Genomic DNA, 26074 nt, shown 5'->3' with positions numbered 1-26074 from the left:
TGCCCCTTTACTATCGTAGGTGGGGCATAAAAAGACACAATGGCATATTTTTTTTTTATTACAATGCAGTTGAAAATTCCTCACATTTTGTATAATATTATGTAATACTACAGAGTACAGTTTCTATAATATCAGCAAATTCCAAGTGCACCAAAAGGCCTTAATTTTATTAATTATGCCAACTGTTGGATTGTGTTAATGTATTTCTGAGTTCTAATTCTAAGGTTTGTAATAGGATAAATAGATAATTTCAATTGAATTTTCTAATCATTTGATTCTGATGGAAACACATTTTTTCATATTTCTTTTGATGACCAAACCTAACTAAACATGTAATAACCAGTACTAGTGAGTAATTTTATTTCATTTTTTCATTAAGGCTTATTCAATCAAAGTAATTGTGGACACTAAAGGGCAAAGATTACATCTGTTTTGCAGTGAGAACTTAAAATTCAACAGTGAATTATATCATCATTGGTAGGCAATATTTGAAATGGTTAAACAATTCTGGACAAAGAAAGATAACTTTAATTTAAAAGTAACCTTTTTATTGCGATTATAAGATCTGATTTAATTTTAATGTTTATACACACCATTTTTTTACTTGAATATCTTAGTAAATAGAAATTGATCAAAATCTTGAAATGTACTTGAATAGGATTACAGAATAAAAATAAAATGTTGGGGACTGGAAAGTATAGCAAACAAGCGGCCAGCCTTATTAGGGTTTTGATTCCAGGAAAGCAATCTTTATCCCAAAAAATGTCAGGTGAGCATCCAATAGTAAATATTCTAACACATGCTAGATAATGAATGTATAATTATTAATATCTTACCCATTAAGTTTTTGTAATCTATTTGGATGATTTGACATCCATAAACAGTGAGCAATTCAACATGTCCCAGCTGGTCCGAGTACACAGTTATTGTCCCTTGATTATCGTTGTCCACGAATATAGTCCCTAGTGTGGACAGTGTGTTACTTGCCAATCTTTTTTTTACCCCTTTCAAATTTATTTCTTCATGTTTTATGCCTCAAATAGCAGGTAGGGGGATAAAATTACACTGTGAAAAAATTTGATTCATGAATTTGAAAGTAAAGTTGTGATTTGGTCCAGCTGAAAAAGGTTAAAAATAAGTATTTCGGAAGCTGTCAAAAGATTTCAAGACCCCCTGAACATAAAATTGTCCATATTTTGAGTTAGAGCCGATGAAGTTTTCTATAATTTTGTTATAATTTGTCCCAAAAGTGGTACATAACACTGTAAAAATATTATTGAGAAAGCGCAGGTGGGATTTTTTTATTTCCATTTATTGTCTAAAAGGAATGCACTACGAAATAACTGTGTACTCGGACCAGCTGGACATAAGCTAGTTCTTTGTAAAATGAGGAGAGCTTTTGTGTCCTAAGGTAGTAGTTTAATACTGGGTACCAGAGTGCTTATGTGTCCAAAGGCGGAGTTGCAAACACGGCAATTGACAAAAACAGTTCTGTAATATTAGATTTTCTTTATTGAATGTTCAGTACAATTTATGGAGTTTAACTCACATAATTGTTGACTATCCAGTGAAATTATGCTTTGGACCAGTTCATTATAGTTTAATGAACTGAATGGTAAGTAAATCATCTTGAACTCTATCTGAATGTATATTTACTTTAAAAGTAGTTCATGTTCATATCATTGTAAAAAACTGGGAAAGCAGTTTCTTAATATTCTGCTGTCTCACCAAACAATATATGTAAACAAATTTGAAAACAAGCTTCATATGACATATAATGCTGATGCTGACCAGTAATATTGATCGTCTGTAAATCTAATTGTTGAATATTATAAATAACAGATCTACAGGACAAAAATATAATTACCAGACTTAAATGTAAAGAAACAGAGAAAATAAACAAACAATCGACTATAACAAGAATAATATCAAAACAAAAGTAAAATAATGATAACCATAATAACTTAAAATGGAAAAGATTATTAAATCACTTTATAGAGACACATTCAGTTGTTTACATTTTTGTTTTAAAATTTAATACCCCAAATTCACCCCAAATTCTTTTAAATTTATTTTTTCTATAAATTCAATATCTACCATATGAACATTTATAAAGCAAAATCATCTTCATATCCTTCAAAAATCTGATTATCTCTTTGATTCTAACGTTTAAATATCTGTTGTGATTTCTAATATTCTTGCCAAATAGACAAAAATTGCAAAATCACCAATAAAAAAAAACCTACATTGCTATTACATTGAGTCCTTAAATTAACTTACATAACATACACTAAAACAAACCTTAAGAAAATTAATAACTTGTTGAAAATAAGACAAATTCATTTATTTCGAACATTAAGTGTCATAATGGTACATGACATTTTAATATAAATATCTAACTTCATTTCGGTAGAAAATCTAGCTTTCATTTGTAATTTTTGTTTGTTTTATTAGTAAAGTTAACCAAGTTTTGATTAGGATATGAGAAGAAAATGTATAAAATTCAAGATTTCAGTAACATTCGTCTACAAGAAAATGTATGAAGTTCAAGATTTCAGTAACATTCATGTACAAATTTAACCTGTGCATCGTTATAAAATAATTTATCACAGATACAACAATTTGTTATAAATAGATAGTTCAGATCTTAATGCAAACACTTTTATTTAACATTTTTCATGTTCCATAATCCATCATTTAAGTAATGTATATTTTCAACACCTATGCCTTTATTCTTGTCTAATCTGAAAAGACAAAAAATATATTTGGTTAAAAGATTATTTATTAACAAATATATGTTTTAAAATCAGCTAAATATGATACAAATTGAACTGTGACCTATTGCTCACTTATATTAACATGCCATAATTATGAACTGTGTTTAGTTTTAAAACAGGTGTGAGCCAAGACTCCATGTTGAAGGCTGTACTTTGACCTTTAATGTTTTTCTTTTACAAATTGACTTGGATGGAGAGTTGTCTCATTGGCACTCATACCACATCTTCTTATATCTGAGAAAGTGGTGGATATTATACATATATTTCCCGAGGAAAAGGGAAATGAATGTTTTATTCCACTGCCTATGCTTTGTTTACTATCAATTCATTAAATACTATTTTGCATACAATTATTTTCTTATCCGCTTGTTTTTATAAGTTAAATAAATGGGACATACACATTGATAAACAGTACAGATCAAAAGTTAATTATTAGTCTTTTTTGTTCTAACGTCTGAAATAAATTTGATCATGATAATGATTTTTGCTACCGCTATTTTAAGAAGAAATTTTTAAGAAGTTCAAAACGCTACTTTTCATTAACCACACGTAACGTTGCACAACATTATCCTGACATTTCAGAGGGGAATATGATCCTCAGAAGGGAATATGAAGATTTGTTTAATGACATGTGGGATAGTCTCAACCAATCAAATATTGTTAAAACTATCAATATGTATACACAGTGGAATAATTAAACATATTTCACAGTAGAGCATGCTCACATGAAACTTGATTACATCATATTTCATAAAGCATGTTTTGAAGTTTCTGAGAAAAATGTGATAAATTTTCATACTGTAAATTCAGAAATTATTGTAAGGTTTTTATTATTGAAAAAAATGTGACATAGTTGTTAACGCAATAATTTAAACTCGCATTTTGAAATATTTTATATAAATTAAACAGGATTTTTCTCAAAATTGTAAAAATTAAAATCGTATTTAAGTCTAAAATGACAAAATCGCAATATTAAATGCAGGCAATAATTTCCGAAATTTACAGTACATGGCCTTTGTGTAAATATAAAAAAGAAAATCATAAAGTTGTAGTAAGATTGCAAATGAGACAATTCTCCACATGAGACTAGAATATAATGAAAATGCATCACACAGTATACATGTAGCATGCTCACATGAAGCTTGATACCAAATTTAATGATGGTCTGATTTGTAGTTCTTGAGAAAAGGATACTAAACTATTTAGGGACAGCATAATTTGAGGGCTACACTGTAGGACAGAAAGACAAACTAACATTAACTAGTATACCTACATTTGATATAAATTTGACACATATCAGTCATAAGTTTGATACCAACTTGATCATTTCAAATGGAACACATATTCTGAAATATTATTTCCACTGGAATAAATACTAAATAATACAAAATTTGTTCCAAACGCAAAATAGGGCCTCAACAATTTGCACAACATAGGCTTTTGGCATAGATAGAATTTACCCTACCCTGTAACATGATAAGGTGTATTTTCAATCAGTAGCTGTCTTCATCTAAACTTAAAGTGTACAGCTATAAGCATTGTAAAATCTTACATTTCTTGTGTTGACATAACTAATTTTCCAACAGCTAATGCATGTTCTTTGCCTTCTGCCACAATAGTTGCTACTTGTCCCTCTTCTAAATTTGACATCTTGGCACCAGGCGATGTCAATCCTGGACACATAATATTAGCTCCACTTAATACAAAACGTATTGCCCCTTTGTCTACCTGCATGTGTGGTAATATGAATGGATCTGAAATAGAAAGTAATGTGTGGTAATATGAATGGGTCTTAAATAGAAAGTAATGTGTGGTAATATGAGGGTCTGAAATAGAAAGTTATGTGTGGTAATATGAATGGGCCTGAAATAGAAAGTTATGTGTGGTAATATGAATGGGCCTGAAATAGAAAGTTATGTGTGGTAATATGAATGGGCCTGCAATAGAAAGTTATGTGTGGTAATATGAAAGGGTCTGAAATAGAAAGTTATGTGTGGTAATATGAATGGGTCTGAAATAGAAAGTTATGTGTGGTAATATGAATGGGCCTGAAATAGAAAGTTATGTGTGGTAATATGAATGGGCCTGAAATAGAAAGTTATGTGTGGTAATATGAAAGGGTCTGAAATAGAAAGTTATGTGTGGTAATATGAATGGGTCTGAAATAGAAAGTTATGTGTGGTTATATGAATGGGTCTGAAATAGAAAGTTATGTGTGGTAATATGAATGGGCCTGAAATAGAAAGTTATGTGTGGTAATATGAATGGGTCTGAAATAGAAATTTATGTGTGGTTATATGAATGGGTCTGAAATAGAAATTTATGTGTGGTTATATGAATGGGTCTGAAATAGAAAGATAAATTGGTTTCCACAAGATTGACAGTGCATTCTGTGCATATTGCCGTGCAATACATATAATTCCCTAGCTACCAGTAAAAAATTCATTCCACTGGAACAAAATGCTAACTTGATCTGCAAATTGTCATGATAAAACTACATACCAAAAATGAAATCAATATCTTCAAGCACAAAGAAAAAAGTGACAGACAGACAAAGTGCAAACCTAAAGTCCCCTTTGTCTGATAGGGGACTAATAAACCCAAGAAATATATAGTCTTGCCAAATTTTAAAGAGAAAAAAGCTGTACATTTTGGATGATTTTTAATGAGAAAATTATAAACCCTACTTTGATATAAGCTTATGGTTGAAAGAGATCAAACTTACAATAATTTTGTAACATTCTATTTATTATATATGAAAACTATCAAAATACACTGGACATAATAAGGAAGCCAATAATCTACCAAATGTCCAAAATCAGTAAATAATTATAACCTGCTTGCTTAGTGATAGTATCAAAAATTTAAGTGACATTGAGTGAATATATAAGTACTACAAAGTACCATTTAGTTTAATTCAACAAGAAGCAGCACAAATGTACAAAGTTTTAACCACTGCATTTGTTTGCATTGGTCCTAAGTCAGAAATCTGTGGTTCAGTACTTGTCGTTTTTTTTATGTGGTTCATAAGTGTTTCTAGTTTTTTATATAGATTGGACTGTTGTTTTTCTCATTTTGAATGGTTTTACACTAGTAATTTTTGGGGCCCTTTATAGCTTGCTGTTCAGTGTGAGCTAAGGCTCCATGTTTAAGACTGTACTTTGACGTATAATGGTTTACTTTTACAAATTGTGACTAGGATGAGACAGTTGTCTCATTGGCACTCACACCACATCTTCTTATATCTATGTATTATATAAATCTTTTAAATTTTTAACATGAATTTGTTTCTAATATATACAATTCATCATCAAAACAGTAATACAAGATACTCATAATTTGGTCATGTGGATATAATTTGTAAGTTCATGTAAATATAGACAATAACTGTTTAGTGTCTTTAAATATCAGCTGTATTTGTACGAGGCTAGAAAACAAGGTGTATGCGATCTTTTAAAAGAGATATCTGTATAGTATATAGATACAGCATAGCGATATCTGTAGGGCTGTATCTGTATAGAACACCATATTGCAGGATAAATGTAAAAAAAAAATGTGCACACAAATGTATTGAATCAAACTTTAAGAATGCAATAGCATCATGCATTTGTAGTTAATTTCAAGATGAAACAAATCTGCAGGATTAAACACTGGGTAATTTTTCCATGAAGTTTATAGATAACTTAAGTGTTGTTGGGTATTAAGGTGGTACCCAACACTTTAACTAAAATTAATTTGGCTCGTTTACTTTCTCAAAATTTTGACAAAGTATTTACCTGGACCCTTTTACATAAATATAAAAATTTCAAAAAATTTGAACCAACCGTTTTATCAGAAAAATTACACTGGTTATATAGCAGTTTGACAAACACTTATTTTGATCATTGAGAAGCTTGATATTCCCTTAACACAACGTAACTAAAACGTTTAGCTGATTTTACAGAGTTATCTCCTTGTAGTGTTAGGTACCACCTTAAACTGTCTTATTGATATAAATCCAACTTTTTAGTATACATTCAGAAAGAAAGAAACCTATCAAAAAAGTGACAATCATCACAAATTCACAATTATTGGTCAACTTATCTGGTCTCTTCCGTGCAGAACTTACATTTATGTAATAACCTGAGTGTAGGCATGTATGGACCATCTCTATGTCTGAAGAATACAGGCTCTCCTTTTGCGTTCGCTAATATTTCTATATGTTCATGACTACAAAGAAATAAAAAAAATATTTGTTCAGTGACAGCAAATAAAATTTAACAAATTGCATTTTGATCATTTTGTTACAGTTAGCTAGTAAATGTATGAATACCATACTAAACCAGGATGAATCACATCATTTTTAAAAGGCTTTGTTCCAACCAAGGATAAAGAAGGGGTTTTCAACTATAAGTCCCTATTTAAAAACATTTCCCCCCTGGAACCCCCCTGGATCTGGAAATTAATTACTCCTCCTCTCAAACATCACCAGTGAAAAAATTTACCAGCATATTGATAAATGATAATTTGTTTAACGATCAAGATTATTATTTCAGTTTGACAAGTACATTTTAAGATAAGAATCATTTGACATCTTAATTAGTTATCCAAAATATATATGTTCATGATTTTACTTTTTTACCCTTTGGACTTGCTTATAATATACCACATTACATTATTTTTAAAATGACAACTTTATTTCATTCACACGACAGGTGCCTACCACATACATGTGGAGCAGAATATGCTTACCCTTCTAGAGCACCTGAGATCACCTCCAGTTTTTTGTGGGGTTAGTGTTGCTTAGTTTTAATTTTTCTATGTTTTGTCTTGTGTACTATAATTGACTGTTTGTCTTTTTCTTTTTTGGCCATGGCATTGTCAGTTTACTTTTGATCTATGAGTTAGAATGTCTCCCTTGTATCTTTTGCCCCTCTTTCATTATGATATTATTTGAATAAATAATTACAAACTAAGAAATTACACTGTTCCATATTTATTCAAATTTGTTAAGTCTTCTGGAACGCAAGAAAATAAATGTAGGACCATACTGTCTACCCAGAACTATTGAAAAAAGTTTCATGATTGATGTACCGTACTTCTAATAGTGGTCCTTCTTGAAGTTAATATATATTACAGCATCCTTAAAACCTATCGACTTTAAATTCTTTTGCTTTTAAGTCGATTTGAAAAGCTCACTAGAGCTTGTGTTATGTAGTTTATTGAATATCAACTCTAAATAAAACTTTGAATCTTGAATCTAACCCTCTGAACAAGTATAAAATCTTACCATTTAACAATTTTTAAATCTCCCTTCTTTGGTATAATTTGATCTAGATATGTTTCTATTGCTGGATAGTTTTCTAATATTGAATTTCTGATACCTTTCTGTACTGATGATTTAGGATTGTTAACCCCAGATACCATTTCTCTCTCATCAAATCTACAATTAGCAAAATAAGAAAATGATAATGTATTGATATCGGATAATTCGCATAATTGAATATGTACAAAACTACAAATGTAACGTAACTTTCTTATTAATCTATGTACCGGTAAATGTTAACATGTAATATAAATGGTGCTGACTTACCTTGATCATAATTTTTACATACATGTATGTATATTTATGTAAAAGAGACAATAATCACTTTGAATCTAATTCTTGATAATAGCACCTTTTATTATAAGGTCATCTAATTTACATCATTAACTAACTGTTAAGGTCTTGCACCAATGGTTGGTGGTGTCATTCAGTATCAAATATAATAAAATTTAAATATGAAAAAGATTGTGCATTCCTTATAATTTCAAAACTCTCACTATTAGTTATAAAACCATAGAATTGTGCGTGTCTATTTACAAGTATATAGCTATAGGTGTAAATATCCCTTTTAAACTTTTGGTACTTTGAATTTTAAACATGCTAAATTTGCATAGTCGTGATAGTTACTAAGTATTTCAAAGAATCCAATTTCTTATTACAATGTATGAATGTTCTATTGCAAAGTACTTTAAAACATGCCTTATACAAGTATATATATATATTTTTCACCAATAAGCACAGATAGGTAAGAATTTGCATATATATATTTAGCAAATGTTGGTCTGTTACCTCACATTCACATCCTCCTCCCAGGCTACATTTAAAAGAATGCCTGTTTCCCCTCCCTCGGTTCTACCCTTTGTAAACAGACCAGGAAAGCAGGTTTTTTTTTTATTTTTAAACTGGATGTCAAATGAATGGATTGACTTATCAGTTGTGTGTGCTCAATTTGAGTGTATTTATTTAGATTATCAATCCTTTTGCTTTCAAGCACTTTTCTAATATGGAAACAAATTATTTTCAGGAATAAAAATAATTTCTATTTTTTTATCGGAAATAAGTTTTTGACCCAGATGGGTGGAGGGGAAACAAACATATTTTTAATTTTTGCCCCATTGACATATGTTACCATCCTATTTATTGGTTTTGTGTTGAATATATCTGAAATCGTGTTAATGTAAGTGTATTGCAATTGCAATGAATTAGATTTTTTAGCTGTTTCCTCAAAATAAAATGAATCTTGAATAAAAGATTGTCACTAATTAAATTAAGGCAAATTTCGTTTATCTACGTCTTGAATCATGTGAATTAAAAAGAAAGGCAGAAGAAAGCAAATCTTCAATGGGTGTCCTCTACAAAATGCTCTAACAAAGAATTTAGCTAGCCTATATTTACATCAAAGGTGTGTGCTGTTGTTTGTTTGTCTTTTTCGTTTTTAGCCATGGCGTTGTCAGTTTGTTTTAGATTTATGAGTTTGCTGTCCCTTTAATTTGGTATCTTTCGTCCCTCCTTTAACAACAATCATGATTTTCAAACACAGAACAATGGTACATGTATATAAGGAAAATAAGGACACTAGAAAAGGCCAGTGGCCAAAACATCTTTTAAACTTATGGTTTATTATTACCCATATACAACAAAATTAATTAAACATCAAATCACAAAAAAAAAAAAATCATTTATGGAAATTTCAAAATAGAGATAAATACATCTGAAAAAAATTTATTAATTCATAATTAAACTAAAATTTGAATAAAAATCAGTCGTCAATTGCAAAATAGTGCCATCATGTAGGGTGACAAAGTGTACTGTGAGCAAACAGACCAGATACCATATAAATATATAGTACCATTTCATCATCACATGAACATTTACAATGTAACATGTTTAACGATAAAATTGTGTCTCAAAGTTGAGAGAAAAATTAAAATTAGTTTTGCAGTAATGATGTCTTACATGTATAACAATGCATAAATAAAATTGAGAATGGAAATGGGGCATGTGTCAAAGAGACAACAACCTGACCAAAGAGCAGAAAACAGCTGAAGGACACCAATGGGTCTTCGACACAGCAAGAAAATCCTGCACCAAGAGGCGTGCTTCATCTGGCCCCTAAACATACTAAACAAAAATGAGTACAAGTTCAGTGATAAAAATAAAATAGTCTTACAGCATGTACAGGATTTTTATATTTTTGGACTAGCCTATCCTCGTATTCATAACACTTATTTGGACTAGCTAGCCTACCCTCATATTGATAACACTTTAACAATATATATATAACAGCCTTGTGAAATACAAATAGTTGAGAAAAGCTCTTGAAATACAAAAGTGATCATATCCTTTACTTCAAATTAAAGCATGGATAAGCAAGCATGGAATATTTTCTTATTCTTTTGTTTCATATTCTGACATCGGCAGGGTTTCCCCTGGGTCAATTATTTTTTTCGCCACCTCTTTCGCCAAAACAATATATTTTTCACCACTTTGTTATTTTTTCGCCAAGTACAAAATGTACATGTAACATCATATATTTTTCGTTTATTTTTTTTCTTCATTTTTTTCTAACCCCCCCCCCCCCCCCCCCCCCATCGTTTGTCTATGATTGTTCTCTCAAACTTATCTTATTATGCATGTATTTTGAACAACTTTTCTAATACATGTAGAGGGCCCGCGGGCCACTTACTTTTGATAATAAAGAAGATATCAATCAGTCCCATAATCATGATAATATAACAAAATTCTTGGGACATGTTTTGACCATAAAATACAAAGAAGAATGTACAGTTCTTTGGGAAAGTTTCTTCAAAAGAAAAATAGGTGCCCTTTTTGGTCTATGATTATGAAGTGGTTTTTACAACAAAACAAAAGCTTTTATCACTTGGAATTGATCCCTCATTTAAGGTGTAGGTATACATTGAAGGGTTACTCCCTTTCGAGGGGTTGTTCCCAATCTTTAGCAAAGATTTCTTCATAAAGACAGTTTTCTTTTAGTCTAGACCATCGTGAATGAAAAAGTTGAGACCTAAAAGATCGTAAAACTATGCAAAAAACAAAATATCGTAAAAACATGTCGTGTCACACAAACGACTTTCAAGAACTCTATAAAATCAATTATCTGTATCAAAGTCAAAGAATAGTTTTAAATCAGAGTCCGAGATTTTTCTTGCTTTTAAATGTTTTTCGTCATAACAACAGTTTTCGTTTCTGGACTATCATCAAAAGAAGGAAAGGAGACGTCAAAAGTTTGCTTGAACACGTACGTCGCAAAGAAGTTAATAAATGATCATTTTGTGACATGTGTCAGACGCCATTTAACCATATCATTTTGTTAAACAATACAATCAACACCTTTGTTAATTTTTGTTGTTGTCGATATCACAAAATGCAATCAGCTGATTATTGATTTTCTGTCAAAATCTAAATGAGTTCAAGGAGAATTCCGAGTATATTGTCTGATCAGATAAAATCTGAGAAACCAGAAAAAATGTATATAAACAAGATGGCTGAAAATAAATCGTATAATATATTTCTTTTGCCAAATTCTATCGCCAATGATGAATTTAAATCGCCACAATTATTATTTTTTCGCAAATTGCGAAATTGGCAACCGCCAGCATGGCCAGCGGAAACCCTAAACCTTGGACTCAGACTTTTCTTCAACTGAGTTTTACTGTGCGTATTGTTGTTAGTTTGTTATTTCTACATAGGCTAAATCTAAAAAAACATGTTTAACCCTGCCGCAATTTAGCGCCTGTCCCAAGTCAGGAGCCTTTGGCCTTCATTAGTCTTGTATAATTTTAAATTTTAGTTTCTTGTGTATAATTTTGAGTTTAGTTTATGTCCATTTTCACTAAATGCTTAGTACCGATCTCCTGTAAAGGAGGTGAAAAATCGTGGTTGGCTACTAAATGTTAAACATCGATCTCCTACAAAATTTGCATATTTGAGTCTCGAGGCCACGAACTCTCTCGTAACTTGACGTTCATTTGAAAGTGAAAGTCAAAATGCAGAAATCGATGGGTCTCTGTGAAAACTGTTAAAATATGGAAAAATAAAGGTTGGCAGGTAGGTGAAACTTACATAAATGAAAAGATAAATGAAAAATGAACAGATTGATGTCCGATTTATATAATTCCAAGGCCGTCAGTCGGCACCAGAAGCGACGAAGCAGCGAATCTATTTTGGGTGGGCAAATATCCACTTTTTGATATTGGACGAGCTCTGACGTCCCACGGCCCCAGCTTGTCTGGGAAAACAGCCGTTGGACGTCAGAGTAATCTCGGACTAGTCTGTTGTCTGCTCTATCATCTATGGTCGGGTTGTTGTCACTTTGACACATTCCCCATTTCCATTCTCAACTTTATGGAAATTATAAGTTCTCCTCTATGCTTGTATCAACTGATCCGTCACAAAAATATCTCAACCAATATTGTATCAAGGTAAATTACTAATACTGCACTAGCAGCTGATGATATTTTATTTTGACTATTGAGTATTGTGACGTTACTTTTCTTATTTTTTTTAAGAAAGTTCATTTCTTATTTATTCAAGATATCGTATTAGTTTGTATACTTATATCTGTTAGTCAGTAATTAAAAAGAATCTGGAAAATACAAACTTTTTGAACATTTTGAGAGAATTTTCCTTCACATGCAACTTCCGGTGGGTGCAAAAGATAAAACGATCGACGGAATAGTGCTGAAAATCCGGGTTCTAATAATTTAGTCCACAATTGTTTCTGTCAATGGGGTTTGCTATCCACGCATGTACAACATTTTTTTCGTAAAAGTTTGGATAGTTTACACCCATTGACTGAAACAAGTGCCTGTGTTTAGTCTGATAAAAACTTCAAGCATAATTAGTTATCAAAGGTACCAGGATTATAAGCTACGAGATATTATATATAAAATGTTTAATCATAATGAAAGTGAAATAGTGAAATAATAATTCTCTTATAGAAGTCAGTTTGGTTCAAATTTATGAACGATTTGTATAGTGAATACACAGTTGTTCATAAATTGTATTCACTATACAAATCGTTCATAAATTTGAACCAAACCGTGTCACTTTACAAATCCTTGATTTTGCCAAATAAGCTATTAAAGGGACATTTATGATGTATTATTTACTTTGCAATTTGATAATTCGAATCGACCTCATTGAATCCGGATTTAAGTGACATTAATTCAACCCCTTAACTAGATAGGACACACATGCATGAACAAGGTGTACATAGTTTTAACAGAGACATATAATACAATTGTATTATATATCTCTGGTTTTAAATCATAGTGTATATATTCGGAACGTTTTATTTGTAAATAGTTACAGGAGAATTGCTGTCTCATTCTCCGTCTAGTGGACTTATAACATTCTTTTAAAGAATCCAGTCCTTATATATATAATTAGCAAGGAAGAAGAAGAATAGGCGTGTTTTAAGTTATTTAAAGGAAAAGAATGGTAACATTTAAAGTGAAACAAGAGTAAACCATTTGATTGACTGAATATATCCACTAAAATTTATTCTAATACCGATAAAAACTATTATTACATTTTTGTTTTAAAACTTTAGTATCAGTAAAATCAAACAGACCTAGAAAATCTAATTGCACGAGGTCACCATCTGTTTATATCTAATTCTGAGTTCACCTTTATATAAAGTTCATTTAATAGACGGGGTCTAAACTAAAATACACACGGCGAAATGCGGAATCAAATTATCAATCACATGCATTGTAAATTGCTTTAATATTTTAGGTATTTATGATTTGGATATACGATTTACTATGTATAAATCAAATATAAGAATTTGCCTGAGTCAAATCGGTGAACATGAATTTGAAATGCCCCTTTACAGTATAAATTATAACACATAGATATAATTATTTTTGATTGTACTTGCAATGGTGATACCGACTCTAAATAAAGCTTAGAAAAATGTTGTTTTCATGAACAATCTATGCAAAAATGAGTCAAACGGACGCTCTGCTTTCATATTCTATACCGCATTCTGAGGAAATATGTTTATACAGTGGTGATAAATTTCGACTTGGATGATGCTCACTGATTCTTTATTTTGTTATGTAAGTTACTTTCTTCCGCAAATAACTCAGAGTGATGATCAAAGATTTCATGAATAGTAATTATACAATCCTTGCTTTGATAATAGAAGATTCTAAAGCAATGTTATTTTTGAATATTGTTTTTAATTCATTGAACAAGAGCAGAGACATACATTAACACATATGTATACATATCTGACTCTCTGATTGAACTTGTTACTTCGAAAATTGTTTATCATCTAATAAATCATTTTTTCATACGTAAGTAAGGTTAGAATGTAGAATTTACTAAATTCTTAGCCAGAATACAATAATTTTAACTAAATCCGCACCTTATAATGTGGAGCGCTGCAGCATCTCCTAAAAGGGAAGAAATTAAAAGATTCCAAAAAAAGGACTTTAATTCCATACACTAATCTGATTTGACCCTGTAATCTCAGACATTGCCTGGAAGCAGTTGAATGCAAGACCATCGTTTGACAATTATTTTTTTAGAACCCAAGACAAAATGACCGAGATTTAAAACTAGAAAACTCGATTACTCCTGTTACGAATAAATCAATTCCGAATTTTTTTCTGGTCTTCTCCGATTTTGGTTTTCTGAAGAAAAAAATGTCGAAAGATGTCGCCATCATCGTCAATAACTTCCTGATTTCCAAAGAAGAAAGTTAGCCCACAAAAAATTGCCTTTTATGGTTCTTTAAGACTAACTCAGAAATAATGAATTAAGAAATCATATCTGTTTATAAAGGTATGAACAACAATCGTGAGAATCGCCTTCAAGGTGAAACTCTGCCGAAATTTGTATTTTGATTATTTTTACTTTTTTGACATAATTTCATAAACTACTCAGTCTACTGCATGTACTGTTCACTATCTCTCTGCTTCTTTAGTTAGCCAAATACACATTTTATATAGATCTGGATTATCAAAAACACTATCATGATAAGAACAACATTATATACAGATATGATGCATTGTCCCATTGACATTGTGCATACTGTCACTGAGTGGTCTTTTGGTCTTCAATGAATGGCTGCCTAATTGACAAATAAACGTATTTACACTATTGGTATTGAATAATTCAGCTGAACTTTGTCCCGAATAACCTTCTGACTTCAAGAAACAATCACTTTTTAAGTGTGACATTAAATGTTTTGAATTGTGATGTAAAATTTTATGGGAACTTGTGTGAATATTAAGTAAAAGCAGTCAAATTTGCATACATGTGTAAATGTAAATGCTCTTTTATTCCAACATTGGAAAGTTCGGTCAGAAAGAAATAACTAGCCGAAAAGAATCGGAGGAACTTATTAACTAGTTACTTTGTTCTTCCTCTGGTTTAAAAGTTCCATCAACCGAAACAAAGTGACTAGTTGAAAAGTTCCAACGGATCATATCAACTAGTTAGAAAGTTCCTTTTTGCTAAATTAGTCAAAACCGGAACTAACAAACAAGCCCAAAAGTTCCAACGGAACTTATCAACCAGTCACATAGTTCCATTTTGAGAATTGATGCAAAGTAAAAGCGCTACATATTATATTTGAACCTTTCAAAGGGGAACCAAGATACTGATTACAAAAGTCAAATGGAACTTATCAACTAGTCACAAAGTTCCTCTTTGGCAAATAAGTCATAACTAACAAACTAGCCTAAAAGTTCCAATGGAACTTATCAACCAGTCACAAAGTTCCATTTGGAGAATTGATGCAAAGTAAAATAACGGACTAAGTTCTAATTTATTGTTATACATTAATCTGAAATTGATATTTTTAAAAGTACCCACATGAGGAGGGGGGTATTCTTCCCTCTCTTGAGGGTACTATGAATACTAAATTTGCATGATAATGCAACTTATTCCGTTTTATGTGAGTCATGAAATTATTAATATAACTTAAATTTTGCTAACTAGTTGTTCTGTCCAGCCAGAACTATTCAACTACATGTAGCTACATTGTTCCGCGACTTTTCAACTAGTTACTTTTTTCCGGAACAACTAGTTGGAAAGTTTCATCGGAACGAAATAACTAGTTGAAAAGTTCCGCCGGAACAAAGTTATAACTGAAATGAACTGACGGAACATAGTGGCTATTACATAAATATGTCTATTATAGTACCCAATCTGAATTTGTATAATACAATGTAATTTATCTATCAGGAGTCGCACTAGTCCTGACATTATTATTTTACAAATTGTTTCTTTTTGTCATTTCATTTTAACTAATCATCATATTTTCAGTCCTTGAAATTAACACAGGACCGAGAGGACATGTCCTCTTAAAATATATTCAGTCATCATGGTCATGTAAATTTTTGATAATTTTGCCTCTGCAGTAGTAGAAAGGGCATTTAGTTTAATCGTTGTCCGTCTGTACATCCTTCCGTACCTCACAAAATTGGTTTCCTTTCTTTAACTTTAGTTAGCCTCAGGTAGCAATAAACAGTTAGGAAAAAATACTAAAATTTGCCCTTATGAATTTTACCATCCCCTTTTCATTGCTTTCTTGCAATACCAAGCTTACTGTTTGTGTCTTATATGGGCAAATGTATGTAATCAGAATCTTCCATAGATTTTATATCCAGTATATAAAAGGGTAAAATATAATTTCTTTTTGGTGTATCCATGGCAACAATCTGCATTTATTTGTTATAAAATATTGCAAAAAGGGGGGGAAAGATGTCACATATTTCCCCAAAATTTGGCTAAAAGTAGAATTTCAATCGCTTGAAGTAATACCTTTTTATACGACCGCAAAATTTGAAAAATTTTTCGTCGTATATTGCTATCACGTTGGCGTCGTCGTCGTCGTTGTCCGAATACTTTTAGTTTTCGCACTCTGACTTTAGTAAAAGTGAATGGAAATCTATGAAATTTTAACACAAGGTTTATGACCACAAAAGGAAGGTTGGTATTGATTTTGGGAGTTTTGGTCCCAACATTTTAGGAATTAGGGGCCAAAAAGGGCCCAAATAAGCATTTTCTTGGTTTTTGCACTATAACCTTAGTTTAAGTTAATAGAAATCTATGAAATTTTGACACAAGGTTTATGACCACAAAAGAACGGTTGGGATTGATTTTGGGAGTTTTGGTTTCAACAGTTTAGGAATTAGGGGCCAAAAAAGGGCCCAAATAAGCATTATTCTTGGTTTTCGCACAATAACTTTAGTTTAAGTAAATAGAAATCAATGAAATTTAAACACAATGTTTATGACCACAAAAGGAAGGTTGGTATTGATTTTGGGAGTTGAGGTCCCAACAGTTTAGGAATGAGGGGCCAAAAAGGGACCCAAATAAGCATTTTTCTTGGTTTACGCACCATAACTTTAGTATAAGTAAATAGAAATGTATGAAATTTAAACACAAGGTTTATGACCATAAAAGGAAGGTTGGTATTGATTTTGGGAGTTTTGGTCCTAACAGTTTAGGAATAAAGGGCCCAAAGGGTCCAAAATTAAACTTTGTTTGATTTCATCAAAAATTGAATAATTGGGGTTCTTTGATATGCCGAATCTAACTGTGTATGTAGATTCTTAATTTTTGGTCCTGTTTTTAAATTGGTCTACATTAAGGTCCAAAGGGTCCAAAATTAAACTTAGTTTGATTTTAACAAAAATTGAATCCTTGGGGTTCTTTGATATGCTAAATCTAAAAATGTACTTAGATTTTTGATTATTGGCCCAGTTTTCAAGTTGGTCCAAATCGCGGGTCCAAAATAAATCTTTGTTTGATTTCATCAAAAATTGAATAATTAGGGTTCTTTGATATGCCAAATCTAACTGTGTATGTAGATTCTTAATTGTTGGTCCCGTTTTAAAATTGGTCTACATTAAAGTCCAAAGGGTCCAAAATTAAACTAAGTTTGATTTTAACAAAAATTGAATTCTTGGGCCTCTTTGATATGCTGAATCTAAACATGTACTTAGATTTTTGATTATGGGCCCAGATTTCAAGTTGGTCCAAATCAGGATCCAAAATTGTTATATTAAGTATTGTGCAATAGCAAGAAATTTTCAATTGCACAGTATTCAGCAATAGCAAGAAATCTTCAATTGCACAGTATTGTGCAATAGCAAGAAATCTTCAATTGCACAGTATTGTGCAATAGCAAATATTTTCAATTGCACAGTATTGCACAATAGCAAGAAATATCTAATTGCACAATATTGTGCAATAGCAAGAAATTCCAATTGGATTTCAATTGGAGTTATCTTTCTTTGTCCAGAATAGTAGTTGAATCAACTTAAATTATTGTTTTATACAATATACAATGTATATTCACTTTTACTACCAACTGATAGATCAAAACAATCTTTACCATTCAGTAATAACAAGCACTTTTTTTACATTTTAATATTTTATGATGTATTTAAATGAGTAGTTATTGTTGCAAACTTCATTAGAAATTTGAATTGAGATCAGTTTTGAAATAAGGGAAAGGGGGACGTGAAAAAAAAATTGGGGGGTCAATTTTTTTCATTTCAGATTTCATAAATAAAAAGAAAATTTCTTCAAACATTTTTTTGAGAGGATTAATATTCAACAGCATAGTGAATTGCTCAAAGGCAAATTTGTTTGTTTAAGTTCATTAGATCACATTCATTCTGTGTCAGAAACCTATGCTGTGTCAACTATTTAATCACAATCCAAATTTAGAGCTGAATCCAGCTTGAATGTTGTGTCCATACTTGCCCAAACCGTTCAGGGTTCAACCTCTGCGGTCGTATAATGCTGCGCCCTGCGAAGCAACTGGTCTGAAACTGTGTACATATATCATTCAGCAAATCCAATGAAAATCATATGTCTTTCGTCTCATTTTTTTGTAAAATTGCTTCAAAAACTTCGTGTAGAAAAAGAGTGTTTGTAAACAGTACATTAATTTCTGGACTGATGGCCGGTCTAGCTATGAAAATACGGATTGTCAAACAGAAAACAGCCCATAAAACATGTAAAAAATAATCTTGATGCACTTATAAACCATCTTTGAAGGCTGAATTAGCATGATTAGAACTCATCTGTCTAAAAATGAATTTTATTACACAATAACAATCCACAGTGGCCAAAATGCGAAACTAAACTTCTAACTGTGTATTGCTACCTCAACCAAATGTTATGAAACTTATACACAATGCTCATTACTAAATCAAGTTTAAATTTTGGTGGTGTTACTTTTACTGAGAGTTATGTCCCTTTACAAAAGGAGAAACTGCTTTGTTATAAAACTTATACACAATGCTTATTATCACAAAACCTAGATCAAGTTTGAATTTTGGTGGTGTCACTTTTCAATTCTGTTCTCTTACTTTTAGTTTACTTCAACCAATGTCCATGAATATCTGTCTGTGAAATATTCTCTCAATACACACAAAATATAATTACCTCTGAAAATTTCATAATATATATTCATCTGTTAAATATTGCTTGCATACAGACAAAATTTCACAATTTAAATTTGTCCTCTGGATGAGGACAATATATCATGAGACATGGTCATGAAATATTTTCTTGGGAACAATATTTCATAGGAAAATATTTTGTTTTACAATTAGTTCTACTATAATAACTAAATAAGATGTGGTATGATTACCAATGAGACAATTCCTATGTTACATTTTGTTATTCTCTATTCCAGACACAAATTAAAATGGACCAGGCATATTATGAAAGGATTTCACGACAAAAGCATGTAAGAACATTATTACAGAAAGCTGTTTTAAATCTGTGCCAAAAAAATTATGCTACATGTGCCCCAAACCTTGAAGTAGATGGAATTATTTGCATATCATTTCCTGATAGTCCCGACCAGCATGTTGTAAAGATTCATGAGAAAATTCAGCTGAATGATTTTCGCACAGGTCTTTCATGTAATGAAGCCGCAGTGACAAAAGTTCATAGGTCACCCAATAATTGTAATAATGGTCAACATATGTATGTTGTACGCAATAATGAGTCAGATGAAGTCGTTGAAGATAGAGATAGTATGCAAAGCTCATACTTAGATGTTAGGAATGAAAATTCATTGTCTTTAAGCCCAGGAAATTCAGTTTTTCCAAAGATGGAATCTGTCTCATCACTAAATAATAAACAATTTGAAGGGGACGTGCACAGTTCTAAGTCAAAAAGGAAAATGTTTAAAGTTGTTCAACGCAAAAGAAACACTATAGAAGAACCAGATGTTGTGTCTGACTCTTCAGATGAAGAAATGAATGTGTCGAAAGATCAAGAGTCCTCCAAATCCAGTCCATATCATGCTGAAAATGATACTATAGGGAAAAATCAGTCTCCAAATGGAAAGAAAACAAACTTTTGTGAATCTGTGAAAGATGGATATGTCATTGTCAAGGTTGAAAATTTTGATGATGACGGCATTGACGATTCAAAACAAGATGACGTTGGTTCGGGCAAAAATAATAAACATGTAGAACTCGGCAGTGATAGACTACCATCTCGAAAATGGATTCAATTGCCATCACATGATGAAAACGAATCATCATACAACAAAGGTAGAGAATCTCTTATTACAATCGAAGGTCATCACACCGATAATTCAATTCATGAAAGCCCAAACAGAAACTCAAATAACAAAGATATCCATTTTCCTGACACTGATGGATATCAAGTTCGACCCTCAGTCGGTCAGATTGATTTATCAAAAACGTCTGGCTACTGTGGGTCAAGTCCTGAAGACAAACACATAGATTCTTTTAGTTACCGTGGAAATGATTCACAGTTCAGAGATTCATCCAGCTTTTCAAATCTTGACAATGTTAGCTGTTTCCCTCCATTCACTAGAAGCTTGTTAGAGACTAGAGCTCTTCAAAATAAAGGCACAAAAAGTGTAGACAATCTTTTAATGAACAAGTGTAAAAAAGATCAACTGAGTGTACAGGAATCATCCTTTAGAGATAGACAAAGTATGATTGATCTCCAAACAACGTCAACTGCCTCAGAAAAGAAATCACCATTTTCGACCTATACTTTAGCTCTAAATACAGACAAGGAGAAGAAATATTTTTGCAAGCATTGTGGGAAGGGATTCACTCTGAAATGTACGAGGTCACGACATGAAAAGACAATTTGTGGCGGGGGAGGTGAAGGACAATACAGATGCCATATATGTTTGAAAGTATTTACTCGCTCGGACAGTAGATGTAGACATCTATGGAAGACCCATGGTGTTAAAAATGAAGTTACTACAATGTGTTGATGTTTATGAATTTCAGTAATATTTTTTGCTTTTAGTATGAATTTTCAAAAAAAGTTTTTTTAAATCTGAAATAACTACAATTATCTGATATTTCAGTAATACATTGTAGTGTGGGCTTAAAATAAGAATTTTTGGACATAGTTTTTTTTAAATGAGGTTTAATACTACAAGGTGTTGATGTTAAAATATTTCAGAAATAGATTGTGTATTATTTCTGGATTTTCAAAATTTTCATATGTTTTGGCCTTATATTTGCAGAATAATGAAATATACTACACTGATCTTCTGAAATTGCTGGAATAGTATTAAAATTTTCTGAATTTCCAGAATCAGTTAGTACTAAATTTCCGTTTTTGCATGAAAGATACATGTATCTGCTAGATGATTTTTGCTTTATACATGCATGTGTATATTTGTCTATTTGTAACTTATTATTATTTATTTTATTGATCATTATGTAGTTGTACTAGAAATAACTGGATTTTAACCACTTTGTCTGTATTTATGCCCCACCTATTAGTAAAGGGGCATTATGTTTTCTGGTCTGTGCGTCCGTCCGTCCGTTCGTTCAGGTTAAAGTTTTTGGTCAAGATAGTTTTTGATGAAGTTGAAGTCCAATCAACTTCAAACTTAGTACACATGTTCCCTATGATATGATCTTTCTAATTTAATTGCCAAATTAGACTTTTGATCCCAATTTCACGGTCTACTGAACATAGAAAATGATAATGCGAGTGGGGCATCCGTGTACTATGGACACATTCTTGTTATAACTATCTCAGAAATGTTAAACAGTGTAGTTATTGCTTTATAATCCTGATTATCATTATAAAATTATTATTAGTCTTAAAAGACATGAAAGATATGATTAAAAAAATTATTCTTTACATTTGTGTATCAAAGAGTGCAAAAAGATATATATATTTTTATTTATCAGAAAATAGTGAAAATTTATGTTAAAGATTTGTCTCCACTTTTGGGCAGGTTTTCTTAAATTGTGTACATGTACTTTTAATATAGTTTTTCATTGACTTAATATCTCCAGTCATTCATATATAGAAACAAATTTTTCACATTTATACTTTTTCCAAAATTTAATTATGATCCAAATTTTTCTTTCTAATTTTACACCAAAAAAAAGGAAACTAGATTTGGAGTTACCTTCATTTAAGTCATTTCAGGTGAAGGGTCTGTACAGAAATATTCACTGTGAGTTCAAAGTACGTCCTCTCTTGCAATTTAAGGTGGTACCTAACACTACAGGGAGATAACTCTGTAAAATCAACAGAATGTTTTAATGATGTTGTGTTGTTAAGGGAATATTAAGCTTCTCAATGATCAAAATAAGTTTTTGTCAAACTGCTATATAACCAGTGTAATTTTTCTGATTAAATGGTTGGTTCAAAGTTTTTGAAATTTTTATATTTTTGTCAAAGGGTCAAACTAAATACTTCATCAAAATTTAAAGAAATTTAAACGAGCCAAATTAATTTTAGTTCAGGTGTTAGGTACCACCTTAAAGGAATGATACAATATTTACTACCAATGATTTTTATCACATTCATTCTACTATAAGAGTAGTCTAACTTTAAAGTGAATATTTCTGTCACAGTCCCTATACTGGAAATGACTACAAATGTATTATTAAGGTAACTTCAAATCTAGTTTCCTTTTATACTCTAATTCAATTAACTATAACTATCCCAGCACTATAGCTATATTTGTATACCCTACTAATACATGTAGTAGCTAATGGTGTACATGGTGTATGAGGGTTGTATTAAGTTATCTTCATGACGAATAATGCTAAAAATTCTTGTCAAATGAGGTTAACAGTAATTTTTGGTACATTTGTACATGGCAATAAAAATGCACACATTCATTTAGACGATAAAAAAAAAATTGACTTATTTTGACGAATCTTGTTAAATTTTTTCCGAAAAAAACAGTAACAATAACTATTTGGGACCTCTGATGAATAAGGGTAATTTTTTAACCAATTTGACACTAACAGTAGCAAAAAATAGCTGTTTGACGCCTGATGGTAAAAGGCATTCCTACCCTCTTGTATAGATTTCTCATATCAACTGTCAGAAATTAAATGAATAAATATCATTGGGCATTTGTTAAACACAAGAAGTGCATATATTTCAAGTTATGGTTTCTGCAATAAAACTAAGTAACTATTTGTATTTTTTTCAAAAAGAATATAGAATATATCATGTATATGTTATTATGATTCTTGTTCTTTCTTAACTTGATGAAATAAATCATAAATGAATATAAAACAAAGAGATGTAATTAAAGAAGAGTTTACTAGATTGTATAGGTTTTTTTTTATAAATCTTGGTCATCCAGATTTTATTGATTGTATGTATGTACGAATGTAGGAAAAAGATTTAAGTACATTTTTGAACCATGAAGTATGCTTTGTATGACCGTCCATTTGTATTACTTCCTGTGTCAGGAACTATCCATCAATGTGTTGTTTAGGGAGAATATTTTGACTGTGTCAACTAGCTATTTGTTTATTATTTATTTGTTTGTTTTGTTCTTTGTTATTTGTAAACTAATTGATAGAATATTTATTACTTGTAATTAAATTTGAGAGTTCGTCCGTTCGTTCGTTCGTTCATTCGTCCGACTTCAGGTTAAAGTTTTTGGTCAAGGTAGTTTTTGATGAAGTTGAAGTCCAATCCACATGAAACTTAGTACACATGTTCCCCATGATATGATCTTTCTAATTTTAATGCCAAATTATAGTTTTGACCCCAATTTCATGGTCAACTGAACATAGAAAATGAAAGTGCGAAGTTCAGGTTAAAGTTTTTGGTCAAGGTAGTTTTTGATGAAGTTGAAGTCCAATCCACATGAAACTTGGGGTACACATGTTCCCTATGATATGATCTTTCTAATTTTAATTCCAAATTAATGTTTTGACCCAAATTTCACGGTCCACTGAACATGGAAAATTATAGTGCGAGTGGGGCATCCGTGTACTATGGACACATTCTTGTTTTTTTCTACCTTTAAATCATTTTAGCTTATATTTAATTAGTGTATATACTATCATTAAATTTCCAAATTAAAAAAAATCTGCTTCGAATAGCCTATATTCCTATTCCTACATACATGTATTTACAGATTTTTTTTTGTAAAATTCAACATGGGGGGTGGGGGGGGGGGGGGGGGGTGGTTAAGCCATTTAACAGACCAAAGTGTAGCCATGCCTTGCTTGAATTTTTACCGAAGGCACATTAAAGATCTTTTATTTTGTATTTGATATCCACAGGTTTCTCATGATAATATTACAAGAATTGGAAATTTTGTTGGTGCCATTACAAACATAAATATTTTTCATTCAAAATGTTTAGAAACAATTAATAGTCTAGCTAGTGTATTTGGGATATCAGAGATTAAGTTTTGTATATTTATGTTGAGATACGTTTGATGATAACATAAAAGAGTTTTCTTGTATTATGTGTGTGTGTGTTTGTGATTTTATATGCTCTATGAATCCAATTGATTATTTTACTTTTTTCCTAAAATAGGTTGTTTTTTAAGGATTACATATTTATGGTTACTTTTCTATGCTGTTTTTTTTATCTTTGTATTTATTAAATTTGATTTGTGATTCAGTTAAAGCATTTAGTAATGGCCAAGAAATCCACCCCTAGATTTAGAAATTGAAAATTGTTTTATCAAAAGAGAAAGTATTGTTTTTTGTTGGTTGCAATTGGAGCACTGGTACCTTCATGACAAATAAGAATTAAATTAATCTCGCTGAGAAACATTAAATATAATTTTATATTTTTTTGATTTAAACGTGAACTGCAAAATTCTGAAGATTAATTAAATAAACTGTTTTAAACTTAGTATGGTTGTTTGATAATCAAAGTGGTCATTTTGGTGTAATGATTCACATGATTCAAGAATGATGGACTTAAGGTGGTACCCAACACTTTCACTAAAATTAATTTGGCTCGTTTAATTTTCATTAAATTTTGACAAAGTATTTACTTTGACCCTTTAACAAAAATATAAAAATTTCAAAAGTTTTGAACCAACCATTTTATCAGAAAAATTACACTGGTTATATAGCAGTTTGACAAACATTAATTTTGATCATTGAGAAGCTTCATGTTCTCTTCACAACACAACATAATTTAAACGTTTAGCTGATTTTACAGAGTTATCTCCCTGTAGTGTTAGGTACCACCTCAAAGACCAAACAAAATATTGATTTGAGTACTGGTATTTTAAAATAGTGACATATAAAATTTAGGCTACAAGTATAGTTGTACAACAGTTTTGCATTGTCTTCCTGTAATAACAAATTTTATGTTAGATGTTTGAAAAGAACTTGCTATTCACCTTAACTGTTTCTTTTTCATCGTAGAATATATTAATTTTTGGGTAAAGATTGCATGAAATGCAGTCAAAACCCTATGGTACTGACCTGATATTAAAATCTTCTAAGATTTATCACTACCTTTGAGATACACAAAATATAGTGCATCGATCATATCATTCTAGACATTCTATCCATAAACATCTCCAGAAATTTATCAATATGCTCAGATATTCAAGTCTCAAAATAATGCTATACTTGTCAAGAAAATTAGTACATTAATTTTGCAAGGTGCAGGAATATAGTATCGGTTCTAAGAATATCAATGATGTCATAGTTAAAGTCATCTTTAAAAATTAGAGTTGTCTTTC

General features: G+C 31.0%; 2 protein-coding genes across 2 annotated transcripts; one reads left to right on the top strand and one right to left on the bottom strand.

Moving 5' to 3' along the window:
* Positions 1-42: 42 nt before the first annotated feature.
* Positions 43-12765, bottom strand: LOC143042098 (malignant T-cell-amplified sequence 1 homolog). Its single transcript, XM_076214345.1, has 5 exons — positions 12704-12765; positions 8047-8199; positions 6886-6986; positions 4330-4531; positions 43-2744 (listed from the first exon to the last, which is right to left on the bottom strand). The coding sequence occupies exons 1-5, from the start codon at positions 12712-12714 to the stop codon at positions 2663-2665; spliced, it is 549 nt and encodes a 182-aa protein (XP_076070460.1). The 5' UTR covers positions 12715-12765; the 3' UTR covers positions 43-2662.
* Positions 12766-14762: 1997 nt separating this feature from the next.
* LOC143042097 (uncharacterized) lies at positions 14763-24531 on the top strand. Its single transcript, XM_076214344.1, has 2 exons — positions 14763-14898; positions 19778-24531. The coding sequence occupies exon 2, from the start codon at positions 19790-19792 to the stop codon at positions 21350-21352; it is 1563 nt and encodes a 520-aa protein (XP_076070459.1). The 5' UTR covers positions 14763-14898; positions 19778-19789; the 3' UTR covers positions 21353-24531.
* The last annotated feature ends 1543 nt before the right edge of the window (positions 24532-26074 follow it).

The sequence above is a fragment of the Mytilus galloprovincialis genome, chromosome 8, assembly GCF_965363235.1.
Source record: "Mytilus galloprovincialis chromosome 8, xbMytGall1.hap1.1, whole genome shotgun sequence".
NCBI classification, from domain to species: domain Eukaryota; kingdom Metazoa; phylum Mollusca; class Bivalvia; order Mytilida; family Mytilidae; genus Mytilus; species Mytilus galloprovincialis.
Note: the sequence above shows the minus strand (reverse complement) of the source record. Positions and strands in the feature narration are given on the sequence as shown.

What these genes read in the sequence shown, in the direction of transcription:
- LOC143042098 (XM_076214345.1), bottom strand. An exon ending in GATTTAAAAATTGTTAAATG is followed by an intron (nt 6,987 to 8,046) that starts GTAAGATTTTAT and finishes ATTTCTTTGTAG; the next exon opens with TCATGAACATATAGAAATAT. An exon ending in ACTCAGGTTATTACATAAAT is followed by an intron (nt 4,532 to 6,885) that starts GTAAGTTCTGCA and finishes TTTCTATTTCAG; the next exon opens with ATCCATTCATATTACCACAC.
- LOC143042097 (XM_076214344.1), top strand. Translation starts at nt 19,790, where the DNA reads ATGGACCAGGCATATTATGAAAGGATTTCACGACAAAAGCATGTAAGA.